General features: G+C 31.5%; 1 protein-coding gene across 1 annotated transcript; it reads left to right on the top strand.

The window, feature by feature from the left end:
* The first annotated feature begins 566 nt into the window (after nucleotides 1-566).
* On the top strand, nucleotides 567-26310 carry LOC106668922 (protein ABHD18). Its single transcript, XM_014398116.2, has 10 exons — nucleotides 567-1381; nucleotides 5897-5981; nucleotides 8078-8260; nucleotides 10339-10451; nucleotides 14103-14241; nucleotides 16829-16918; nucleotides 17899-18003; nucleotides 18318-18489; nucleotides 25170-25419; nucleotides 26147-26310. The coding sequence occupies exons 1-10, from the start codon at nucleotides 1287-1289 to the stop codon at nucleotides 26202-26204; spliced, it is 1290 nt and encodes a 429-aa protein (XP_014253602.1). The 5' UTR covers nucleotides 567-1286; the 3' UTR covers nucleotides 26205-26310.
* The last annotated feature ends 516 nt before the right edge of the window (nucleotides 26311-26826 follow it).

Consider the following 26826-nt stretch of genomic DNA (forward strand, 5'->3'; position numbering starts at 1 on the left):
GGAAAAAATACAATTTAAGATGTAAATATAAATTTTGAACCAAGTATTTTATGCTCACATAAAGTGTGTTGCTATTCTTGTGGTGTCATATTTGCTTCGTGTGAAATTGTGAAATATGAATTTGAATTCTGCTGTTTTTAAATGATTGTGACAGAGTGGGAGTAAATCTGGGAAAATTACTTTGATCATAGGCGGTTTTATTTAACTCATTTTGAGGAGAGATCACATTAAAATAGCTTTTAAAAACCATAAAACAGTACATACACTTTCTTCGATAATCAAAGACCCAACACCAACAGCCTACAAATCCGATGTAATTTATGAAGATGCCCCCAATAAAGGTCGAAACGTCGGCAAAAATATGAAAAAGGTGTTTATCTAAACTACCTCACTCTTGTCCGCTCCTCACCATTTGAACAAATTAACAGGTCACTTAAGAAAGACACATTTATCTTTATTATCTCTTGTTCATGAGCCTTTTTTTTCTAAGTGGGGGAATTTGGATGATAAGTTTATTTAATTTTAATGTGTCGTGTTTAGTGACCGTTAGTCAATGAATATTTGGAGATCGTGAGATGCGGGCTGGTGTGATGTAGGTTTTAGAAAATTTTTTAATGCGGCTTTGCATAACGAATAGTCGGTTTTTGCGTCTGCTGTTAAATTTTCCATATTTAGTTTCTTTATGAGAGAGTTTCTTTATGTTTTCAACTCTATTTTTAGATTTTTAAAAAGTATTTTATCAGAAGGAGAGCGAGAAAAAACGTCAGCACTCGCTCACTGTCTTTACGTTACTAAAATATTATAGTAATTTACAACACAATTAATTGATTTTTTCCATAGTAATAGTTCAAAATACATATGTTCATAAATTAATATTTTAATTATAGTTTAGACAGTTTTGCAGATTTCATTAGGCACGATTTTACGTTCACATTTATGCGCGTTTATATTCCTGGATTCAGTTTTAATAGCCTGCCAAAACTTACGAGTATTTAATAAAATTCAAAAAAACGATTTTCAAAACTACCTTTCTTCATTCCTACTTGGTGATTAAAGTGCGCGTTTTTGCTGTAGTTATCCAAAGTGACGTTGTGACAAATTTGGTTTCGTCGAGTCTACAGCGTGACTTGCGCGCTCAGACGGTCTATGCGTGCTGGTTCTGAAGGCCGGAAGGTTTGACAATGCTTGTTGTCCCGTTGTTAAGACTAAGCATACCTTGAAATTTCCAAATAAATTAATGAAACCGTCCGATTAAATAGCATGTTTTTACATTATTCGCTAAAATAATGGTCCACTTGAGTAGCCTCGACAAAATATACAGGAGCATTCTTCTATCTAAATATTTCATCAAGGGCTGGGGTTCTCCGACGGATCTCAAGAGGTAAATACAATACAATATTTTATTTTTAGCTTCTATCCTATATATAAACAGGAAGAAAACAAAGAAAAAGGCAGGCGATATTTTAATTTATTTGGCCGCTTTACAAGACGACAACAAACAGTTTAAAAACAATGAGAAATGTGCCATTTTCTTGTAAAAAAATTCATTTCTTCTATTTCAATGCATTAGAATTATTAGATAATAATTAATTATTTGTCTATTAAATTTCATAATTTTTTATTAATACACCGAGGACAAAATAAATGCACCACTTTTACATTTTAATGTATTTACGTTTATACATATTTGCATAGCAAAAATAGGTTTGATTATAAAAATAAGAATTTGAAAACAAAAAATTATTAGTTCTAAAAAAATTGAATTAAGAACAAAAAACAGAAAGTTCAAAAACTAATAAGAAAGTAAAGAAAAAACTTTTTTATCCCCTTTAATACTACTATTTTCACTTCTGGCATGAATCACATCTGTTGAAACGCCTTTGCATTTCTTTGAAAATACTACTGATAAAATCCTGATGAATTCTTTCCCATTCATCAAGAACAGCCGTTTCCAACTTGTCTAGGGTGTTAGGACCAGGGTTTCGCCGTTGTACTCGTGCAAGATGGTCCCAAATGTGTTCGATTTGGTTCAAATCTGGACTCCGAGCTGACCACACCAATTCACTCAATTCCAACCTCATTCAGGTAGTCATCGAAGTGCGGGGTAATGGCACTACATGTTCTTCGATTATGTGTTGAAAGAACTTTGTGTAGTTGGAGCTCTTCCTCCTCACACAACATTTGGTGTGGTTGTCTAAAAAAATTGCCACCCTAGAACATCAATGATTCATCCTCGATTGCCACCTGAGGAACCATACAATATGGGGCGTACCTTAATCCTGAGCATCTCCATATGAAAATACGCCCATCTGAAGATCTGAGGCCAACTTTCACCTCATCTGCAAAGAGAATTTAAATAAATCTTCCAATGTCCGATTCATGTAATGTATTCAGTAACGTAGTAAACATATTCAATATATACAATATACTAATGTCTGATGAAGTCTTTCATTAAGTCCATTAGACTGTAGACAATTTACTGAAGTAAAAAGTAGGGAAACACCTTTTGAAGCAATATTCTTGAAACTTGTAAACTTACTTGCTACTTATTGGTCGGCCAGTAGTATTTTAATCTTATTCTTCTTGAGTACCGGATCACAAGACTTATAAAATATATTGCATTTTGTCCACTTGAGATAGATATAAACGCGATTGTTGAAGTGGTCAACTAATATATGGAGATATCGTTTCGATGAACTATTGTCACCAAATCCACAAATGTGTCGATTGACATAATTTTGTATGGTGTACTTGTCGGATCCAAATGGGAAAGCAACCTAACCTGATTGTTCTTATTTTATTTTTCCTAAATATTTGGCATGAATTGCAATTTGTTACCATTTTAACCAAATTTAAAAAGTAGTAATGTGTTCAAAACTGATAATGTGAGTTAGGCCCCCATATATCCAAATTACTTATGGATTTTCTCAATCAATTTTTGGCCTAACATCTGAGAAAGAAAAATTCGTTGATTGCCGTGAAGGTTCTTGAAAAATATTTCTCCTTTCTTTTCTGTATGCTGGTCTCTTAGTATTTCTTCATGTTCTTGTTGGTCAGCCCAAATTTCATGCATTGTCATGAAATTTACAACTTGTAATACATCTTCATTGTTTTTCTCACTCCTGAATAGGAAGTCAGCTTCCACATTTTCTTTTCCTGAATGGTACATTAGTTTGTTGTATTGTGACAGATAATGCACAAGATCCCCTCATTCTTCATTTGTTCTAGCTTTAATTTAAAGGTTCTGTAAAGGTTTATGGTCTTTAATCACACAACTCTCTTCCTATCAAACAATATTGCCAATATATATAGCTTCTTTAATGGCTAAACGCTCTAAATGAATGCCTTTTTTATTTTGAGCAGGTTTTAGTTTGATTATTATCTTTTGGTTGTTCAACACAGCTCCAAATCCTTCACCAGTAGAATCAGTGAAGATATATACTGGCTTCTTAAAGTTGTATATTTCAAATATAAGAGTAGAACATAAATCTGTTATTCAGTTTGGAATGCTTTCGCACAAGAATCTGACCAACAGAAAGAAACATTTTTCCTTAATAAATCATATAATGGTTCAAGTACTTTTACTGCATTTCCAAATATTTGTAATAAAAATTAATGTGTCCTAAGAACTGGCATACATTCTTTTTTGATAGAAATTATAAATGATGGGGTGAGTGTGAGTTCAATCCTTTTTTAAAAAAGAAGGTTCCTACTCACATTAAGTTTTAATTAATTAATTTAATGTGAGTAGGAACCATCTTTTTTAAAAAGGATTCTTTTTTGATTTCTGAGCTTTCAGATTGTTATTGAGTGGACTGATTTCATTTTTTTATTTTTTTCAATACAAGGCCTAAATATTTGTACAAAGTTCTTTGAAAAGCAATGTTTCTCTAATTTTAGTTTTAAACCCTCTTCTTGGATAACATGAAGCAAAAAATCTATATATTTTAAATGTTCTTCAAATGTTTTTGAAAAAATTAAAATATCATCTAGAGCAAATTTATCATATATGAGACGAAAACCATACATATTATCCTCATCTAGTGGCATTTTGGAAATTAAAATCGATTGCTTATGTCACTGGATTTAGATATGGACAAAATCAATGTATTCCTGAAAATGTTCATTTATTTACAGAATTAGTTTTATAATATACAATATATGCTTATGTTGTTTACATACAAAAATATACCTGCAAATTAATAGATTTTTTTAAGTACTTTATTTACATTTGTTCACTATTTAACATTATTAACTTTCTCCGGTAATGTTCATATTTCATATCTTATCTGACCTTGCCTCCACAATATCAGATTCTCACACGATTATGACAACGGTACATTGTTACACACACACACATACACACACACACACACACACACACACACAAATATATGTATTTATTTATGTATTGGAGATTGTGAGATGCGGTCAGGTGTGAGGTAGGTTTAGAAAAACATTTTCTTTATTGTGCCATCGTTTTGATATTTATTGAGATCATCTTCAGGCCCTTGGGTTTATAAACATTTTTTTAAATTATACAAATACATGAAAGATATGAAAAAATAAATTTATACAATTTTAGAAATTTTAGATTCATAAAAGTATTTGTACTCACTCAAAATGTGTACACGTGTGTACAAATACTTTGATTGAATCTAAAGTTTGTATCATTGTATAAATTCATTTTTTCGCCTCTTACATGTCAAACATACCATTTGAACCATTTGTACCACCAACCATTTGAAAGAAAAGACCAATAATCTAAGGGTTTTATAGAATCACGAGAATGAGGTCAAATCCAAGTGTTGACTATTTTCTGACCTACTTTGCTTACAGACTTTGATTTCTTAAAAATCGGAAAAAATTTAGGAGTAAAAAAAAATATATAAATTTAAATTCAAACAAAAATTTATATTTAGGGTTCTCTCGAGATGCTAAAACGAAATTTCATATCAGTTTAATGAAAAAACAATCTATGACCTAGTTTACTTTTAGTTAGTAAAATATTTGGTTTTTAAAATTTTGTTGGCTATTTTTAAAGTTTGATAGCTTTTACTACATCTGTATTACAATTTACATAATCACTGCTGTAAAATGATATATCACATAGTTGATTTGAGGAAGTAGAACAGGGAAACACAAATATTTAAAAATGTAAAATTTAAACCTTTTTTTAAACTTTTTTTTGCAAAATCACAGGCATATTCACATGAAGTGATGGATACATGTCCAATATTTTGGAGGGTAGAATCACCAAAAAAGTTTGGTCCAAATCCATGTCACGCCAACCTGGTTGTCCCCTTCTCAGTTCCATTGAGAGGATTTGGCTCTATTACTAATGAGTTAAATATTTAACATATATAACAATACTCGAAATTATGACTTGAGATCTTTCACTTTACAACTGTCTTGTACTGACATAGATTCATGTCATAGTACGTGAGGTACAGTACAAGTAGAAATCTACTTTAACATAAATGTTGCAAATTTTTATGTATCGACAATGTGTAATAATATTAAATTTTTTAAGTTAGCAATATATAAATTTTACTTTACATATATGTTATAATCATAATTTGGTGCTCACTAGAATAGTTTAGTTCTTTGACCTGTATAATGTAGTACAAAACATCCAGTATTTTATTACATTGTAGATTAGATAGTGTATTAAAAGTTCAGTTTAAGATCATTGTTGATAAACCATCGGTGGTATTTTTTTCTAATAGGGAAACACCTGCTAACCAGATTAAAACCTCTATCATAAAATGTCCATAAAAGTTTTAAAAAAATCGACGAGTTCTTCCTTGCTGGGATCAACCTACCAACTGATATATTTTAATTGTTCATCATATCTAAAAGTAAAAAACCAAGTACATAGAAATTATGTTTTCAGGTTACTTAAATTCAGAAGGATAGTATCTCGACGTGAAGAGTGCTTTAAGTTGGTTCCCCCAGATTACCCTCTAAAAATAACTAAGGTAAATATAAAAGACTGAACCAATTAACAGTAAATATAAACTATGCAAAAAGTCGCTATTTAAAAATAAGTATTAGGCTACTTTCTGATTTATAAAATGGAAATAACCATCCCAAATAAACTAAAAATAAAAAAAGCAGATGAAATTCAGCTGTGCCGTTAATTCTAAATTTAATTAAAATGTGCTAAAGTACTAACTAAAATGACCAAGTGAAATACTATTTTAACTGTTGTATATTAATTGATTCAGTGGTGCTTGATTGTAACTCAAAATGATTTTTTTTTCTTTATACTATTAAATTACCATAAAAAATATATATTTAAATCTAATATATAATAATATTATATATGTAATATATTGTGAAATATAATAATATGTGTTTAAATTGTGAGTTACCATGATATGAGATGGTTAAGATTGGTATGTTGATTGTGGCTTGTTGAACTCTTGTTCTTTTTGTTGACTTCTTTGGTTTTAAATCATTATTGTGTGGCCAATAAAAAATGTTTCATATTAGTGTAGTTTGACATTATGGTGATTTTTGGCACTATACGTTTTCCCTTTGTCGTTATTATCGTACTCGAATTTTGGTTGGTGGGCAATGCAGTGAGATAAGAATGAAGGTATATTTATTTTCTTAGAATGTCTGCATTCCAAGTATTATTTCTACTGGATAACAACAGTATTATCATTCTAGACTTAATTAATACATAAAATGATAATAAACCCCAGTTCTGCATATACAAAAGACCAATAGCCACAGACAACATTATAAAAGCTAAGTATAAACAAGTGTTAAAATAACACAAAAAAACTGGCACATATAATGGCTACAAAAAGACACAACCGATAAACTAGTATACAAAAACATACAAAACGAAATAAATGAAATACATAATAATGAAAAAGTAAACAGTAGCCAATCTATTTAGTACATTTGACAGAAATCTGCAATAAAGACCACAAAAAAATTAGGAAACAATGACAAAACAAACCCACTAATATNTTGAAAGCTGGCAGATAACAATCAAATTTATTTTTAATCCTTTTGACCATACTGAGAACCAGATTATTCACAAGTAAAAAAGTGGTTGATACATCTAATAATCTATCTATCTAATATTAGCCAACAATAACAAAGGACAAACAATTATTAATAAAATAAATATTACTACATAGTGTATAAACGTACGGAAATTGGACCTACTTAAAAAACTAAAAAAAACTACTTAAAAAACAGTATGTACATGAAAAATTTCATAAAGGGCTGATGATCACAATGGCTGGAACAAACTGAAAAACCCATACTTAATCCTTCAAAGGCAACACCAACACACTTACATATTTCACAAGATTCCCATCCAAACATACGACCTACAAACACACTATTTAAGATTACAAAGAGTAGGTCAGGTGCACATATTTAATTTTATATCGACCAGTCCCGTGCATGGCCATAGCAACTCAAGTACATCAGATACTGCCTGTATGTCTGGCAGGATAGATGTCTATAATGTAAAACATGGCATTTTTGCTTTTCTTGTGTTCAAAGAGTACCTAACAAACAAGATAGGCGTTAGATACATCCTTATACATATTTGACACTTTTGAGAGGGATTTTTATTAATCTTTCTCTGATTAGAGATGAGACAGAGAATTGTGTAAAGACAATTTCTCTGACAGAGAATTGTGTTAATCATGTTGAATCCTCTGCAAAAGAGAGAGTAAAATATTATCTAAGCATATATGAATGTTTTTTAAATTTTTTTAAAAGGATTCCTACTCACAATAAATACTTATTCCCATCCAAATATATAATAAATACTTATTGTGAGTAGGAACTATCTTTTTTAAAAAAGGATTGAACACCACACTCACTCCATCATTCACCATTTCTATATGAATGTCTTGCCAATGCTAGAATCCCCTTCCCCCTTGTAATAAATGAAGCATGACAGCCATGTGAAATATTAATTTGTCAATAAGCACTGTTTATCTATCCATCTATATATTAAACGAATGAAGCACACCTTTAAATGTTTGTAAACATCACATGTCTTCATATTAATTCTAATGTTTGTTTTCTTTTACTCTAGGACACATATTCAAATGGAGAACGAATTATTGAAGGATCTTTTCGTTCACCGTTGGAACTTTACTTGCCAGGACTTTTACCAGAGGAATCCAAGCTAGCTTATTTTCAGTTCATACTACCTAAAACCTGGAAATCTGAATATTACAAGCCAGTTTGTATACACATGGCTGGGACAGGAGATCATGTAATTTTTTACTATGATTATGACTATTTTATAATATTGTCTTTTACTAGGTTTATATTATATAATTCAGTTGTGGATATACAATTTTTAGTTTAGAATAGTTTTCTTATAACAACTTATTCTTCAACTGTTGCAATATAATGACTATATTTTTAAATCTATGATCATTTATCCTTATTTGAATACAACCAAAAACTGAATACTTGTATATTCTCTTATCTTTTGTTCTAATACATTTTTAAACAATTGAAAATCCAAATATTTTTTACCATTCATACTAGCCTCGTTTAGACTGTATTTCTTTTTTTACATTTGGATTTATAAGTTATTCTTTAATGTCCTAGATTAAAGTCTAATTTAGAAAACAAAACTTGATATTTGAATTTTCCTCCTCTTCAAACAAGTGTGCATAATAAGGTCAGAAAATTGGCAAAACTAAATAAATAAATTGACAGCATTTTGATAAAAACTATTCGATTCTGGTAAACTGCTGACTAAACAAGTGATTTTGTGTAATTCTGAACCGTATTTTTTTGTTAATTTTAATTTTTTTTTTTTTAGCACTATGGTCATAGCCATGGGTGCCCAAATACAGTACAAATTACTCATTAGGCATCATGTTTAATTTTTTCAAAAAATTGTAAATTAATTTATAAATGTTTATATTTCTTGAGGACAACATCACGCCATAAATGATGGAAGTTCAAGATAATGGTTTACTTAATTGAAAAATTGTTTTCTTTGGTTGTAGAATTTTGAACAAATCATTATTACATGTTCCATTGACTTTGTGCCCAAACAACAATCACAGGGTCTCTGATCTATTTATCTTTCTCAAGTAATGCTTGCAGATGGCATGGTTAGATCTAAGTCTACTTCTGCTCTTACATAGGTCTTTTCTAACTTGTTGATTTTTGAACCAACTAATTTCCACTGTTGGCTGCAGTGTTTTGCTGTTTTTTCCAATTGTAAGTAAGTATCTTGATTTCCATTTCAGGATATGATTCCTTTTAACATATTTTATTAATTCTGTATAATTAAGAAGGAACGTTAAATCCTGTCCTGTGGATGATAATAGTTTGACCAAATCATCCCCTTTTTCATTATGGGCAATACTGATAGCTCTAACCCATGCCATTTTAATTTGTTTTAATTTTAAGGAGGTGAATTTTGGATAGGATCTCAAAAATTATGCCTTGAAATTACTTGTATTGAAGGTTTGGATGGGTGTTTGGTCAGGTATAAAAACGAAGCAAATTTGCCTGCCTTTATTATTATTTCTCCTTTTTCCTTTTTCAAGACACAATCATAATGATAGTTTATAAGCTTTGGTCAGTTTTTTATTAGCAGTTTTTGTTGAGTTTTGGCCATCCAGTTTTAAGGTTTATAACTTTAGAGGTTATTTATATTGCTATGTAGCTCTCTTGTTCTCTACGATAAGAGCAGATGTTCTGGGCAGGGATTCAACAAAGGAGAAGTAACACTACATTTTCCAAAGCCCCCAGCTCATAAAAAGAAGGTTATGGTGACTCTTTGGTGGGCTGATTTACTTACTTCTTGAATCCTGGCAAAAAAATCAATGCTCTCAAATTGATACAATGCACCAGAAATTGGCATTATTGAAACCATCTTCCTTCAATCGGAAAAGGCCGATTCTGTTGCACGACAACCCTTGGCCACATGTCTCACATGAGACAACACAAAACTGTTGGATCTTGGTTATGAGGTTTTGCCTTACCCTCCTTATTCTTCAGACCTCACGCCTACCGACTACCATTTTTTCAGATACCTGGAACGTTTACAACATAAAAAAATGATTGATAAAAAATCGTAAAAAAAATGTGTTTACAAAATTTGTTAATAATAAAGAGTCAAAATTCTATTTAGAGGGTATAAAGAAGTTGCCATCACATTGGGAGAAGTGTAGTGAGAGTGATGGAGGGTATTTTAATTAATAAAAAATGATTAAAATAATTACTTTAATTGTTTTTATTTTATAACTATAAACCAACATTATTTTCCAGACAACCCAATAACTTGAATACCAAATTTCACATTATTTTTGATAATTTTTTCAGTATTTTTGGCGGAGGAGACATATAATGGCCAAACCATTGTTGAAAGAAGGTGGAATCGCTTCGATACTTCTTGAGAACCCATTTTATGGAATGCGTAAACCAAAATATCAAATGTAAGCGTATTTTTGTTGGTAGCAGTCATTAGAGTAAATTTGTTCATCAGCCATCATCTTTAGTCTGTACTTTTGTAAACCATAATTAATTTCTACCTTTTTATAATATGGCACTGACTGACTTATTTTTTAAACAAGCAGAAATTAATTAATGTGCTGTATTATTGTTTTATTTTCAACAGGGAATTATTAAGTCTAATCAGTCTTATTCAAATGTATTGGTTAATTTCCATTTCAGACCAAATTTCCATGAACTTTATTTTTTAAACAATGAAGTAGTTCTGTTTTGTCAAATTTCTTTTAAATATTACTTAAAAATAATACAAAAATGTATAAAAATAATTTTAAATTACAGATGCAAGATTGCCATATCTTAAAATGCAACATGGATATAGTAAATTATTAATTATTATTCTAATACTATACAAGATTGCTGTTAATGGGTGTAAATCCAAAGTAAATGTTACTAAAGTCTTTACTTTATTATTAAAACAAACTACAGGGAATTTTGTCTGATATTAACCAACACATTAATTTGCATGAAAAGAATTGCACATTTTATTTAATTTCCATAATTTATAATTCTTTATATTTTCATTACTTGTTTTTTTTTTTTTTTTAGATAGATAGATGTATTAGTCAGGGTGGATATTATACTGCGCCCTTTAAGAGCTATTGTATCCCGCATTCTGTACTTAAAGCACACCAATATGACCTAGTTCATCGAGGAACTTGATTAGTAGGCTCGGGGTTTCAGTGATTGAATCTCTTTTCTCTTCTACGGTTACGTTGTATGTCCCAAAACACTACTGTGTGTACACCATAGTTTGCTAGTAGTTTTATTGGGGAAAAAGGTTTAATTTAATTTATTTAATTTAAAAAAATAAAAATTGATTGAATTATGATTTTTTAAAATTAAAGAATTTAAGTTTGCTAGTAGTTTTATTGGGGAAAAAGGTTTAATTTAATTTATTTAATTTAAAAAATAAAAATTGATCGAATTATGATTTTTTAAAATTAAAGAATTTAATTTTTTAAAAATAGTCTACAATAGAAGAAACTCATTTTTTTAAAAGTATGTATCACCAAACAATGTTTTGTTAAAATTGGTTATCCCTCGTGCATAGCCTCCTCTTTTCAGTGGAAAAATAAAATCATGATTTACAATAATATATTCAAAACTATGTGGATGTGTTTACACAATTATGGAGTTGTGTCAAAAGAACCATGTAATACTACTCTAATTCAGTGGTTTCAAAATAAATTACTATAAAACATGATAAGAGAGAGAAAAAAAAAAAAAACAGAATGCATAAAATAAGCAGGAATAAATTTCAAATCCTTGAAGGATTCTTAACAGGACACTGCTGGCTGAATGGGCATTTGAAGAAGATTGGTATAATCCAACATGGTACCTATAGATTCTGCAAGGAAGCAGAAAATGTTCTAACAAACTGCGGAGCTTACCCTTGCCTGCAGTACGAAATTGCAGTACGAGTAAATTCAAGAAGAAATTCAACCACTGAAACTGGGCCTAATAACAGAAACATGTAAAAATAAATAAATAAAATTAAGAAAACAGAAACTGGATATGAAAATTAACTTAATAAAGGATAAAATAAAAATTAATGAGAATAAAGGAATAAAAAAACAAAAAACAGGAAAATGTGAAGAAAAAATAGAAAAAAGAAGATATAAGATAAATATTCGTTATGACTAAAATGGGTAACAATACCGATAAGAAAAATATGGAAATTGATTTACATGAGAATAAATGAAATTAACAGAAAAATTTAACAAATTCTAAGAAATAACCCACCAATTCTTATTTAAAAAATAATAACATGAAATCTATACAGAAAACAAAAAGCATTAAGTGAAATATGAAGTTCATGAACTATTTCATATCTGTAATTCCAGGCATGATGGGCATATTGGATCAGTTCTTTTGAGTTTTTTGTACCATTCAAGTAATTAATAAAAGTATTTCTGGGCAAATAGAAATTGCCCAAATGGAGTCGACGGATTTCGCCCAGGATTAACACCCAGCTAGAAAATGAGTAATATTTTCCATTGACCTGAGCTACAGAAAGAACAACTCGCAGAACTGAATTTAGATGTAATAGCTCGCACTGCATTTTAAATAGCCAATGCAAATCATTTGTGGAGTAACCATTTAAATTATCTTTATAAAAATGGAATAAGGCAACAGAAAGATTAAGTTCTTTACATAGTGATAAATATGTAGCTGAATAAATATTTTAAATAATAAACTATAATAAATATATTTAAATAGCAACTCTCACTATGAATGTTGGAAATTTTATTAATGACTCTAAAATATTTTGTAAAGAGGGAGAAAACATTATTTCATTTTTCCAGAACAGTGTATGCCAGTGAGCAAACCAATACAATTTCTTTTTAATAATCGAGATAGCCATTACCTGGAGAGATTTACAACTGAAGATGTAAAGGTTTTAAAAACGAATGAAAAGTTTACACTTTCAAGGTGTAAATAAAAAGAAGTTCACATGAGGTTTCCAACTAAATTAAATAATTTGGAGTGGCTGCTGGTAGGCAAAAGACCTTGACCTGAAAAGGTAAAAAAAAGCACCTTTCAACAGTATCAAATTGTTGGTAACCCTAAACCTGACATTCATAACTGTCATGCGACAGACTGCAGTAAATACTCCTCATTTCCCTCTCAGTGGGATACTTTCTTACATTTGAAGTTGATGCCAGGATTTATTTATTGCCACTGCTTTTAAACAGCCAACATTCAGAACTGGGGATACAATAGCTCTCAAAGGGCGAAGTATTACATCTACATATATAAGTACTTTCTATGTCTTTAAGGCCACTCAAACACTGAGGTCAGCAGCCTGCTCCACTTTCAACACATTTTAAGACCCCAAACCTGAAGTCCTGAAGAGGACCAAGCTTTTTGAGATAGTGTTTAAAAAATTAGGTTATCTCAGCTAGTTAAATTGACACTAATGAGTATTTATTATTATATTTATTAGCCAGTGTAGTATTAACAGATGGTTATTTAGACCAGTTTTAACAAATGAAATGTATTGTAAAAATAACCAAATTAAAGTTGATAGTGTTGTTGCACGACCGCACGAGGCCTCATCAGCTAAGATCTGGGATCTCCGGCCTCTGTGGCCTTACCACCTAAGGTGCTCAACCCAAGGCCACTCATGGCTGAGCCAGGATATAATGCTGGTCAGTATCAGGGACAGAAGTGGAGAATGAGAGAAGGTGGATAGAAGAGAGAGAAGTCCATCAATAGTCAGTCGGGAAGTTAGTGTGAAGGTTATCAGAAGTCAGTTTAGCACAAGATCAATTGTCTGAGACCTGTTGGAGTTCATCAACAAAAGGGGAGCCCCACAAGATCAACAACCCAGCGCGACATATCTTAACACTTAAACATAAAGCAGATTTTAAGCCATGTGTACACACTTGTTAACCACCCCTTAAAGTTGAGCAAATTAATCCATTTTCTCATACAATACTGCTCTACCTCTTTGAGGGAGATGTACTGTGGCACAGAGGAAAGAGAGAGATACTATGCTATAGTATAAATTGTTGATTTAAATTTTTTTTAAATAAATAATAGAAACATTAAAATAGTTTTTACATTTTTAGAAGATCTGTTTTACACAATGTTTCTGACATTTTCGTAATGGGCGGTTGTCTAATCCTTGAAGCATTGGTACTCCTTCACTGGTGTCGGCGAAAAGGATATGGCCCTCTTGGTGTTACAGGCATGTCAATGGGAGGTCATGTAAGAATTTTTCATTCAATTATTTATAGTTAGTCTTTATTTTAGTAAGCGGTTAGTGAATACTTACGTTTATTACTATATTAAGTTTGGTACACAACATTAAAAATTATGGCTAATTTCTTATTTTAAAAAAGTTTTGGTTTTCTGAGATTATTTAGGATTTTGGGATTAAATATTATGGAAAGCTGAGGTAAAAAAATATATATACAGTAGAACTGTTTATAATGAGACCAGTTATAAGGAATGACCTTTAATAACATGCACAATCACCAATACCGTAAAATGCCATAAGACAAAAACAGGGAACCATTTATAACGAACATATTTTGGAATCCTTGAAGCCATTCAGTATCAGTTATAGTGGACAGCATGCAAAAGTTACCCCAAGCTGCCTAATGATTAAAAGATTCTTCCCCCTTTTTTTTTAACTCTAAATGCCTTATAAAAAAATAATAATAATAAAATAAATAATAATAATAATAAAATAAAATAAATAATAATAAAATTAAAATAAATTAATAAGTACCATAAAGTTAAAAAAGTACTGCCAAAAAAGATAACAGATTACATACTACAATGATAGTGTAGTGAGATAACTCCATTCACATTTGTACATATACATACATATATGTATTAATGTTTTAAAAACATTTATGTAAATAAATTACTTTATTAGGTTAGTATGTGTTTTGTACTTCCTCATAAACCTGGATGAATTATATATTGACTAATTATATCATTTCTTTTATAAATAAATATACATATAAATGTACACGCCTATCAATTGGATGAAATTTCAGATATAACGAACTGTTCACTATAAGCGATATATTGTTTATAATGAATACCGCTTATAACATACAAAATTTTCTCCTGAAATTCATTATAAACAATTTATACTGTATATAATAAAGTAACTAAATAAATTTATGGCATACTTAACCTGTACTATCTTTAAGGAGTGAAAAACAAAAATGGGGGAATTATACATCTACTAACTTTCTTTAAAATTGAACTAATCAAATCTAAAAGTCAGACAGAATATGAATACTTGTCATTAACACATCAAATCCGTGAATATCCGTGAAGAGTTCTTGACTGTTGGCTTATTGAGAGTGCTAGTAAGTTTTCAAGGATTTTTGTGAAAATTGGGGCTTAATTGTGGAAAAATGATAACAAATGGATTACTCAAAGTATTGCCCATTGCTGTACTCTTTTCACCATCTTTCTGGCATTGTACAAATTCCGCATTGAAAGAACGACTGGTCTTTTGAGGCAATGAAAGATTCAACCCATTAAGAATGGAAGTACTCAGATTGGACATGAGTCATTGATTGAAGCATATGGTCATCGGAAGCAATGTCTGGAAGATAGGGTAGGGAGGGTGGGGTAGGATAATCCCGCGTTTCCAAGTTGTTTTTGACTGGCACTGCAACATGTAGTGCTGCTAAATCACTTTGCTCTGTTCATATTCTGGCCGTTTGTTAGCTGCTGCTCAGCTCAAATGCATAAATTGCTGTCAGTAGCTATCTCCCTTGATGGTTTCATTTGATTTTAGCAGCCCATAATATACTTCACCCAGCTGATCCTACAAATATAGAGTATGAGCTTTGATCCACAAATATTTGGCTTCGCTGTTGAAGGTGATGCATGGCCTTGCTTATCCCACATTTCTCATGCTTTGAATTGTTGCAATGAATCCACTTTTCATCACCAGTTATGATTCGATGCAAAAAACTATTCTGTTTTTGCCTTTGGAGCAGCTTTTCACAATTAAAAATTTTTCTTTTCACATCTCTTGGCTTCAGTTCATAAGACAACCAATTTCTTTACTTTTGAATCCATGGCTTTAAGATGTAATGAAATTGCTTGTTGGGTCATTTCCAAAAATTGTGCAAGGTCTTCTTGCGTTTGACACGAGTTTTTGTTTAATAATGCTTCCAATTGTGCATCTTGAAAGTTGTCTTGCTTTCTTTCACATGTTCCTTCGTGTCAAAATCACCACTTTTGTACCATCTAAACTAGTACTCGCAACTTCAAATTGATGGAGCATGGCCCCTATAAGTCTCACACAGCAATCGATGACCCACTATTGAGTTTTGTTGGCACAAAATTAAACATATTTGGAGTTAGAAAAAAAAAATGTTGTTTACACTTGGACAAAATGAGATAAGAAGTAATCAAGTAGCAAGTAATCCTTTAAAACTTACTTGTAATATAATAGCAAATAACCAAATATTGTCAAAATTCTATGTTTTTGGGATAAAGTGATACCATGATTGGTTAGATATGCACTGTGGATACATACATTCCTTGAAAGTTGAAGAAAAAATAATGAAATCAGGGTTTTCTTTGAAATTGGCCTTATCACAGATCTTTACTATAAAATTACACTAGTTTATATTGTAAGATTTTTTTTTAACTGAATGATTAAATAAAACACAACTAGTATTAGAGCCAACCAGCACAAAGTACTGGTACACTGTATGAATTTGACAGTTTCTAATAAGGGTAATTATATTATAATGTAAATAATAAATCATTTACGGAGATAATTTTTAACTATATTCCAATTAATGATTTTCAGATGGCATCACTAGCAGCAACAAATTGGCCATACCCTTTAGTTTTAGTCCCTTGTTTATCCTGGTCTACAGCATCGGGTGTTTTCACAGAGGTAATGTATATTTCTTATTTAAACAATTTTCCCAACACATGTTGATTACAGAAGAGTGTTGGATATATGTGTTTAGGTTCTGAATTATTGGATAAGTAAAGTGGTTTTTAATTGTTTATTGTAACACATACATCATAATTCTATGCAAGTTACAACCATGATGACTAGAGCCAGGATTCATATGCAATAAAAATACTCAAATATGTCATAGAATTCACACTAAAAATGTTAAATTATTTAGCACGAATGTCAAAGACTTCACCTGACTAATAATTAACTTTTTTTACCTAGACCTTTTTTCTTTTTGGTCTAGTATTTATTAATACTGTAAAGAAATATGACAGAAAAATCACAAAAAATCATAATTCTATAATATAAAATAAATAATTAAGCTTAATTAAATTCATTATTTGAATTAAAATTGGAGAAGAGATACATTACAAAGTTAGTGTTTTTGTAAAAGTACAGCATGTAATGCAGCTTAAAAAATAATTGTACCTTGAAAAAGAATTTGCAATGTCAACTACAAATTATAGACTTGTTTTTTCCTCTCATGTTCTTAGTTGCCTAATTTATTTTTGAGGTTGTTCAGTTATCGACCAACTTTGATTATAATCTGGTTTGGGATGTTTGGGTATGTGGTCCTTCAATGAATCAGGCAACTGTATAATACAGTGTATGATTCATTGAAGGACCACATACCCAATAACATCCCAAACCAGATTATAATTTATTTTTAGTGTTTTAAACAATAAAAAAAATTCAAATTTGCATTATTCTATGCAGAGTAACATTTGAACCAATATACCACGGAGGTATGCTTTGGATTAATATATGATCACTGCTTTTGTAAGTGTTATAAAAAAGAATATGTAATTGCACACAAGTCCGGCTCTAATCATGACTATAAATGATTTCTATGAATCTGTTTATTTTATCTTCATTTTGTTTTAATTTTCATTTAATTGTTAATTTTTAAGGGTGTTATAAGCAAGGCAATAAATTGGAGTCTTTTGGAAACCCAGTACACAGAAAATGAGGTTCTTAGAAGCGATATTGCAAGTATGGTTGATTACATGGAACATGTGAGTTTTCCACATCATTACATAATATAATGCATGCACAAAGTAGATTTCAGCAGCTTATTTACTAACAAAGATTGACACACATTGCATTTTAATGTTCGGTAACATAGCTAGGTCTGAGTGATTGGTTGAACGATCATGATATTGCTGAGTTGTTTATATTGTGGTGTATTAGGAATAGTTTATTATCCTTGTGTTCTGTTGTTTAATTTGGTAACTTTACTAATAAGATCCCTTATTTGTTAAATGTTAAATTTGGGTGCTTCATTTCATCATTGAGCCGATATTATTTTAAAAATTTATTATGTTTTTAGGATGCTTTTGTTGCTGGACGGCAATTTGCTAAAGCCTTCCCAACAAGTATTACTAACATTATGAATAAACGCCATCAAGATTCAAATGATAGTAAAATTGCTAATGTCCAGACAGTTAACAGGAAAAATTTAATCCAATCATTTTCCTCTAGGATTTCTAGCTCAAAGCAAGGTAAAATCAAAACTAGGACGGAAGTTTTTACTTTATATTATATATTTTATATAATATAATCTAGATTAGTTTATTAAATACAGATGTAATTGCCACATAGTACTCAATTTACTTCAAGTTTTCCACTATTTCTATTGGCAATATGGCAATAGTGTATAAAATTATATAAATAATGTATAATAAATTAACATGATTGCACATTACATAAAGTGACTTAAACATCCTTCTCATGATTAAAAGCAATGATGTGCTTGGCCATGGTGAAAATGTTCAGTGTGTTCCTGCCTATTTTGGCATAGAAATTGCAATGTTTTATTTGCTGAACTTTTTTTTAAATTGAGATTTAAAATATTTTTAAATTAATTGTGCAACAATCTGCCAAAGTGCAATAATTTACATAAATAACAAGATAAGTGGGAGGGCAGTAAAAATACAATGAGTGGAGAAGCTATCCAGTGATTGCACTCTTAAAGCAGAAATCATCACTTAATCACTTGCTCTCTCTGATGGCGACAAGGAAAGTGGTTGTACACAGGGAGTAGAGTGGGATTGGAGGTTAGTGTGGAATTTTTTGTAGCTGGATTTGCAGCTTCATTAAAAAGGTGGGAGCATTTAGGTCATTATTAGAAACTTAGAACCGGGCATTGATGATAGATCTAAGGATTCGTGATTGTACGGTCTGTATTCTGCAGAGATTGGAAGATTTGGTTGAACCACATAGTTCTATGCTGTATGTTCATATTGGTTTCAATATCAAGTATTCAAGTATTTTGTTGTAAAGGGAGAGTTTAGTTCTGTTGTAGTAGCGTTTTAACTAATTTGTATCGTTGGTTCAGTTCAATCCTTTTAATTCAGGTATTGGGATTCAAGGTAAGTCATTTGTCTAGATACAGCAGTAACCATTTTCAGTGGGAAGAGGGTGAGGTTATAATATTTTAAAGGTAGAGTGATGCAATGAAAGGGAAAACACTTACCCGGTGCAACGCCATGTGACGCTACCTGATGCAAATCCAAAGTCCATTTTTCCATAAGATTGTATTATCCCCGTGCACATCTGCCCGATGCTATGCTACACCTACTCTATGCTTTGCGATCCCCACTGTCCAGATTTTCGTCGGGTCGCATCAAGTACAGTCAAAGACAAAAGAACCAGACACTCATATTTTTTTCCAACTACATGTATTATTACTTATTTTAATATAAACCAAATTAACCGAGAACAAAAATTCATTAGTTTTTATTTTAAAAAATTTAATTTTAATGGTTTGGTAGAAAATTGATCAAAACACCAGAATACCATTTTTTGATATAATGAATTTGACTAAGAATTTATTACACGGTTTTACTCATACAATTTATTTCATGGTTTTGCTCATAAAATTACACCATTGTCGTTGAGTAGCTTCAGAACAGGACACTCATATTTTTTGTACTTTATTTCAAACTAATTATATATAATTTTGCCGTTATATTAATCACAACATTCCTATTTTAATGTAAACCAAATAAAACGAGATCAAAAATTCATAAGTTTTTATAAAAGTTATTTAATTATGATGGTAAGGCAGAAAATTTATCAAAACACAGGAATAACTTTATTTAAAACAATTAAGTTTAACAAACAATTTATTACAAGGTTTTGCTCAAAATAGTGCATTAAGAACAAAAGAGGAGTTGCGATTGTGATAGTGATTATTGTGATAAACGCTGTGGACTGTACGTGACATATGCTTGACTTCACATAGATGTGCACACCCTACCAAAACGGGGCAAGGCGTCGGGTAGCATCGAATAGTGTCGCATGGCATTGCATCGGGTAAGTGTGTTACCGGCTTAAAGGTTATGTTTTGGGACTTGTGATGTTAAGTTTGATTCATCATTTTTCGAACCATTATTTAACAGATTATAGGTGTGTTTGAAGGGCTCTGTGAGCTACAGAGGTACACGGTCAGAGTTAGAGGATAGTGTCATTCAGTGTGTGTTAGGAAGTGATGGCAGGATCGGAATGTATATCACCACATATAGAGTACAGTAGTGGGTCAAGAACACAACCTTGAGGGATTCCTGCATTCACCCTTTACAAAGGAAAGTGTGAGGATCTGACTCATACTAAGTACCTGTCACCTTGGCAGGATTTAAGGGTGAGGACATAGGCAGAGGGTAGGATGCCCCGGCGTTTCCAGAGCAAACCTAGGTGCCACTGTGCCAGACTCAATCGAAAGCTGTTCTACAGAAGCATCCTTTCTTCTCAAAGGATGGCAATGTTGAACAGTGGAATGGTGACCTAAATCCAAATTGATGGTTGGGAGTATATTAGAGAATTAGAATATACTGATGGGATGGTAGGAATTCAGAGGTGGTGTGGTTTGTCGGGTTTAAGAAATTGGGTGAACCATGGAAAATTTTGGTGCTGCAAAGTTAGGAAAAGTGTAATACAATTTGCACAAGGCTGAATCATGCTTGCATGAGCTACATCTTGAACATCCTGTTAATCAATGTTATTTGAAGAAATTGTTGCAAAAATTTTCTTCCAGTACCATAGGGAAGTAATTAACTATCAATAACACTATAAATAAATAAATTAGTTCTTGGTTAAAGAAGTTAGAGAAGAATTTGTTTATCCAAAATTCCGTTGTTCACAGAAACGCCCCTATCAAGTAAACATAATAATTATGAATTGCAATGTAATTGTGTATTATAAGACCATTCATGTTAGGGAAAGTTTTTCATATTTTGCCTGTTGTGAGCTTTCCCTGGCGGCAGTGTCAACAAAAATCAGTATTCCTAGAAGGCTGTCTAGATGAGATTATTTCATTCTTGTTCGTAATATTTTCATTGATTAGATCAGGTTGTTTGCAGCTGGAGTACACTTCTTGAAATAAATAAATAAGACAATTGTCAAAACAATTATGTTGACTTTCCACAAGCACCTTTGAGTAATTCAAACATACAAAAATCAAATCCCTTCCACACAAAAAAAAAAAAAATAAATAAATAAACAAAGAACTAGACAGTATAGGGTGAAAATTTGTGCATTACTACAGTAAAACATCTTGAACCATTGACTATTTCACTGCAAGAACTCTTAAAATACCAGTGCTTGTCAGCCTCCCCTACAAAAAAACCATAATTTTGGATTTTTTTAGGTTAACTGAAAGATTCCAATTATTATAATAGGTCTGTAAGACATTAATATTTTTTTTAGAGTCTGTTAGAATTACTAAAGTCAACAAGTACAAATATTTAGGCTTAATTTTAATACCTAAACTATATTCAATGCCAATCTCAAACGGAAAATTCACTCCAAAATATGCGATAATTCAATTTAGTCAAACTTTTTTCTAATGCTCTCATCCTAGTTTGTAGTAAATACAAGCTGTTTATCTGTTTGCCGCTCTATCTATGTGCTACCCTTCCTAAGCTTTGAGCTTTAACGATATGATGTAATTGAATCTCTACAATGCTATTTCATCCGTAAAGTTTATCACATCCCTTTTTCCATCCTTATATGATATACATCAAAACCTCAATTGACTTCATATTTTAATTTACATTAAATTTACACACCTACTATATCTGCAAGGTCCAAAACCTTCCTAAACACCACCTTCCAAGTATTACTGTGTTAGAGATTATTAGGAACAAAATATCACGGCGGCTCTCTTTCTGAAATACCTTGGCTCAACAATTTCATCTTAATGCCATTTTTAGCTGGACAATTTTAAAGATTGGTCATTTTTACATTCTAAATTGGTAAGCAATATCCAAACCTCTCACACAGAGAGATGTCCGTTTCATGCTCAAAATTCCTTCAGATTTTCGTGTATAAAGATCCCAATATTAACCAAGCTGTTTTTCATATGTCACAAAATTCTAAAATCAAATCCATTCTGTTGGCTCGCTGTTTTTCAAAATTAGGTGCAAGTTGTTTTATCTTAACTACAGCCCTACAAGAGATAAATGTTGCGATCTATGCTCCTTATGCAACTGACCAACTAAAGAAGATTTATTTCAATTTTCAACAGTGTCCAGCTAATCAAATTTAATATCAATAACATACATATATCATCATCACATCACACAAAACATATAACATATAAAACAATCATTACATTCCACACATCAAACGTTTCTACATAGTCTAATTCTTCAACAATTTGGCTTTCATTTCCCTAATTATCCCCTAATTATCTATATAATCCTGAAAGGATAATCAGGCTGACCATTACCCATTTTTCCCACTGTCGGGTCCTTTCACCTTAAAGAAGCTGACTACTCATAAAAATGTCTTTCTAAACAGACTTCCTTCCCCACCCCGTCAAAATTCAATGTATAAAAACATAAAACATCAATATCACACTGGCCCACAAGAATGACACATCTACACAGAAAACAGACACTTTGAGCCCTGAAGATGATCACAATAAAGATTGAAACGGTGGAACAAGGAAAATGTTTTTTTAAAATCTATATCACCCAGGCTGCATCTCACGATCTCCAAATAATTATTAACTAACGGTCACTAAACACCACACATTTCTACAAGAGTGTTCAGTGTTGTCAGAATTCAGAGATCGTCATGTAAGCTTACCCATGATGACAAGAGAACATCTAATTTCTTCTTCAAATAACCCTCATCGTTTAAATTAGTACATTTTGTGAAGGAAGTACTACAGGAAAGAACTTTTTTATTCCAATTATTAAATGTTAAATATATATATACACATAAACCCTGGACATCTTCTATTTTTATTTTTGTAAAATAACAAATTCTAGTGTTCTGTTTGTTTTTAAACCTTACAGTCTGTTCTCCGGCAGACGGTTGTAAACCATTGGCAGGATGTGCTTTGTATTATATTATGGTTACACTGTAAAAAGTTATTTTTATTTTGTTTATTTAATAGAGTACTTATTTCATTCATTCATTCATTCACATCTTGATACAGATATACTAGATAGTACAAAAAATTATATGTGTTTTGTATCTATTTAAAAAAAAAAAATAAATTAATGTAATGATACCCATTCCACTAAATATAGATCGATATTGTCAATCGTCCAAACCTGCTTGTGTCAGTAATTTATTACCACTCCAGTACCACGATGGGCCTTTACAGTCACAAAATTGAAACTCAACTTCTTAAATCTCCAATGCCCTGCAAATGAGAGTTGGCATTCTGAAGGAGCAAGGTGTGGTATGACTTGATTAACAAACTGTTTGCCTTTGGTTGCCAGGATGCAGTGGAATATTTTTTATGATTTACCATTTGGGTGCTTTTTTTGTTTAGAAAATTATTCACACTCCAAACGTAAACTTGTGAATAAAGTTCCAAATTTATTGCCTGACCATCAGGATTGAAACCAATTCTACCTTTAATTTCATTCATAGTTCATTTTTAATTTTTTGAAAATAAAAACAATCCCCCTCTAAATTAATCTTTTTGGTATTGCTAATATATTTATTGATAAAGCGTGATGTTTTAGTTTCATATTTTTATGACTTCCTATTAAACAGCCCAATATGAATTAACAATTTAAATTAACTTCTTATTAGTCTACCATTCAGCATGATTTATTTTCATGATTGAAAGCATGTAAGAGTAGTAGTAAAAGAGTAAAAATTATGATTTTCCTCCTACATTTGCCATGAACATAAGACCTGAACAACTCTTATGTGCTTTTACCCTTATGGTCTTATAGTTTGGTTGTTTCCAGTCATTTAGCCTATTCTCTGGTTTGGTCTGTCAGCTTTTTCCAATATTCAGGTCTGTTACTGTTAAATCAGCGAGGATTAGCAGACCCGATTGATTGTAAACGATCAAACTACAGGTTCAGACCCCAGTCACAAATGCCATTGCAAAAAATACAATTTGTTTTTGCTTATGCCCAACTCTGCACATGGATGTACATACATACACATGGGTGCAGAGCGTTGCCTATCAATTCTCACTTCTTCCAGCTTTTGTAATTTACAATAAATTACTGGCAGGCCTCGAGAATCACCCACCCCGGTTTTGCCAGTTCGGGATCAGACCTGTCTTATCCGTCCGGCGCCAAGGCTGGGCTCCAGGGTCAATCAACAACTAGGCCATTCCAGCTCCCAATGCATGCAGTCTCTAAATCTTTACATGGCCTATTGTTAATTGGGTGGGGATGATCCCTCGTCTACGGGTCAGATCCTCCGACGGCCACCTATTGACAGTGCTCTTGAGACATAAGAGCTTCTCTGTCAATCAAGTTCATTGGTGCTGCTACTTTCTTTTGATTGTCCTTACATTTTTAGTGTCATGCGTCCAAAGGTTGGGACGTCTCGGCCTTAGACACCTCGTTGGCATTTTCATTTCCCAAGATTAATATTTTTATTTAGTTTTATTCATATATTTACTTAACTAGTTTTTAATTTATCAATATTAATTTTACTTTAATTAATGCATTTTAGTTTAAATTTAATTACCATAATTATATTCCCTACTTATTAATTATAGAAATTAAATTAAATAAAAAGAGGAAATCTTTCTATTTATTTTCTTCACTGGTTACAGTAAATGTTAAATCACAGTTTTAAAATAAATTTGGGAATTCTAAGGTTTAAGGTTTTCTCAAAATATTTGCTATTTTTTTCATGTCAATATTTACTCACTATTTAAAAATAATCAAATACATTATTTGGTGTTTTTCAGATGTACCTGTCCCTAATCAACAGCTGGAAGTGATTCATTTTATGAAAGGAATAATGGATGAGTGCACCCACATAGCCAACTTCTCGAAGCCTGTTGATACCTCTTTAATAATCATTGTTTGCGCCCGTGACGACGGTTACGTACCTAGGGAAGGTGTAACGAATATAACAGATATTTGGCCTGGTGCTGAAGTTCGTTACTTAGAAGCTGGCCATGTATCAGCATTTATTCTACACCAAAAAGTGTTTAGGTAAAAAAATGGATTAAAACTCTTTTTACCTTATAAGTACAAGTTAGACTTGTTTGACAAAAATCAAATGAAATTTTTTAAAATTTTGATTGGGAATATTTTTTTTTTTTAATCTCAAATGACAATAACTATAAATACACAATTTTAACAAATATTTAAAAAAAATCTCATAGCTGTTTCTGCTTGTGCCTAAGAAAAATAAATAAAGTAGATCAGTACTTTCTGTAATCTCTAAAAAAATATCCTCCACTTCTCTCTCTCTCCACTCTCCTCTCCTCTCTCTCACTCTCTGTTTCCCTCCCTCCCTTTCTCTTTCCCACGGTACCTTTACCTCAAGTGATGAGCACCGTGTCAACACCTTATTATGTATATATATANCAGGACGTGATATCTTTCAAAATCGATAAAAAGCGAAATTACTCTGAAATGGTTGAGAATCGGACCATGGACAATATGAACTTTTTTGTTCATTTTAGGGTGAAGAATCTACTGGAGAAGTTTGTAGCACGAGTAGCAATTCACCCTGTATATATATATATATAATGTACCACCCTTTTATATATTTACTTATAGGGGACTACCAACAGTGAAATCATTTGAACCCTCACTTACTTATGACCGATAGGTACACGATATTCCCCCATCGATCTTATTATTACATAGTTACTAACAATTTAATTTGCTTGTATCTACTTATACTTATCCGTGTTCGAATTGTGTGTTTCAGAGAAGCCATAATTGATGCCTTCGAACGTTGCAGAACAAAATACCCTTCATATATGTAACAAGTCTGAAAGCATACCTGTGATAAGAAATGCTCATTATTAGTTTTGACAAGATTGAATAACGTATACATAAAACAATTGTTAATTACATATATTTATATAGTAATTGTTTATTTATGTACTGTGGCCTCTTGACTGTTGATTTGTATGAGTGAACATGTGTTATGTTAATAGTCCATTTCTCCAGCTCCTAAGGAAGACTATATTTAATAAAGGGGTTCAGAGGAGAGCTTGAACCAGGTCTCAACCAATGATCCTGTTAACACATAATTATAAAAGGATTTCAAAGAAAGGAGAGTTCTAAAAAAACGAAATAAAAGAAATCTTATGTTATAAAATTCATTATAATAAACCCCCCCCCAAAAAAAAAAAATCTAGTTATAACCCCAAATATTGCGATTGCACAAATTTTGATTAAACGTTACTCTCAACAGCCAATGTGGCTGCCAGAAACATGAGCTCATTGGCATCGGCTGTAACTCCATCCGGCTCGTGTACACCCACATACAGCATCACAGCTGCTGCACACTGCAACCAGTGTTGGTCTATGTCCAAAATCCACTGTCTAGAGCTCCTTAATAAGCTTTTTTTTTTAACCAGAAATCAAAACTTTTTCAGAGTT

The sequence above is a fragment of the Cimex lectularius genome, unplaced genomic scaffold (genome assembly GCF_000648675.2).
Source record: "Cimex lectularius strain Harlan isolate CLEC.00 unplaced genomic scaffold, Clec_2.1 scaffold376, whole genome shotgun sequence".
NCBI lineage: Eukaryota > Metazoa > Arthropoda > Insecta > Hemiptera > Cimicidae > Cimex > Cimex lectularius.

Bases quoted from the DNA above. Each gene is read 5' to 3' on its own strand.
- LOC106668922 (XM_014398116.2), top strand. From the start codon at position 1,287: ATGGTCCACTTGAGTAGCCTCGACAAAATATACAGGAGCATTCTTCTA. The intron at 1,382-5,896 runs GTAAATACAATA...TTATGTTTTCAG, and splicing joins TCTCCGACGGATCTCAAGAG to GTTACTTAAATTCAGAAGGA. The intron at 10,452-14,102 runs GTAAGCGTATTT...TTACATTTTTAG, and splicing joins CGTAAACCAAAATATCAAAT to AAGATCTGTTTTACACAATG.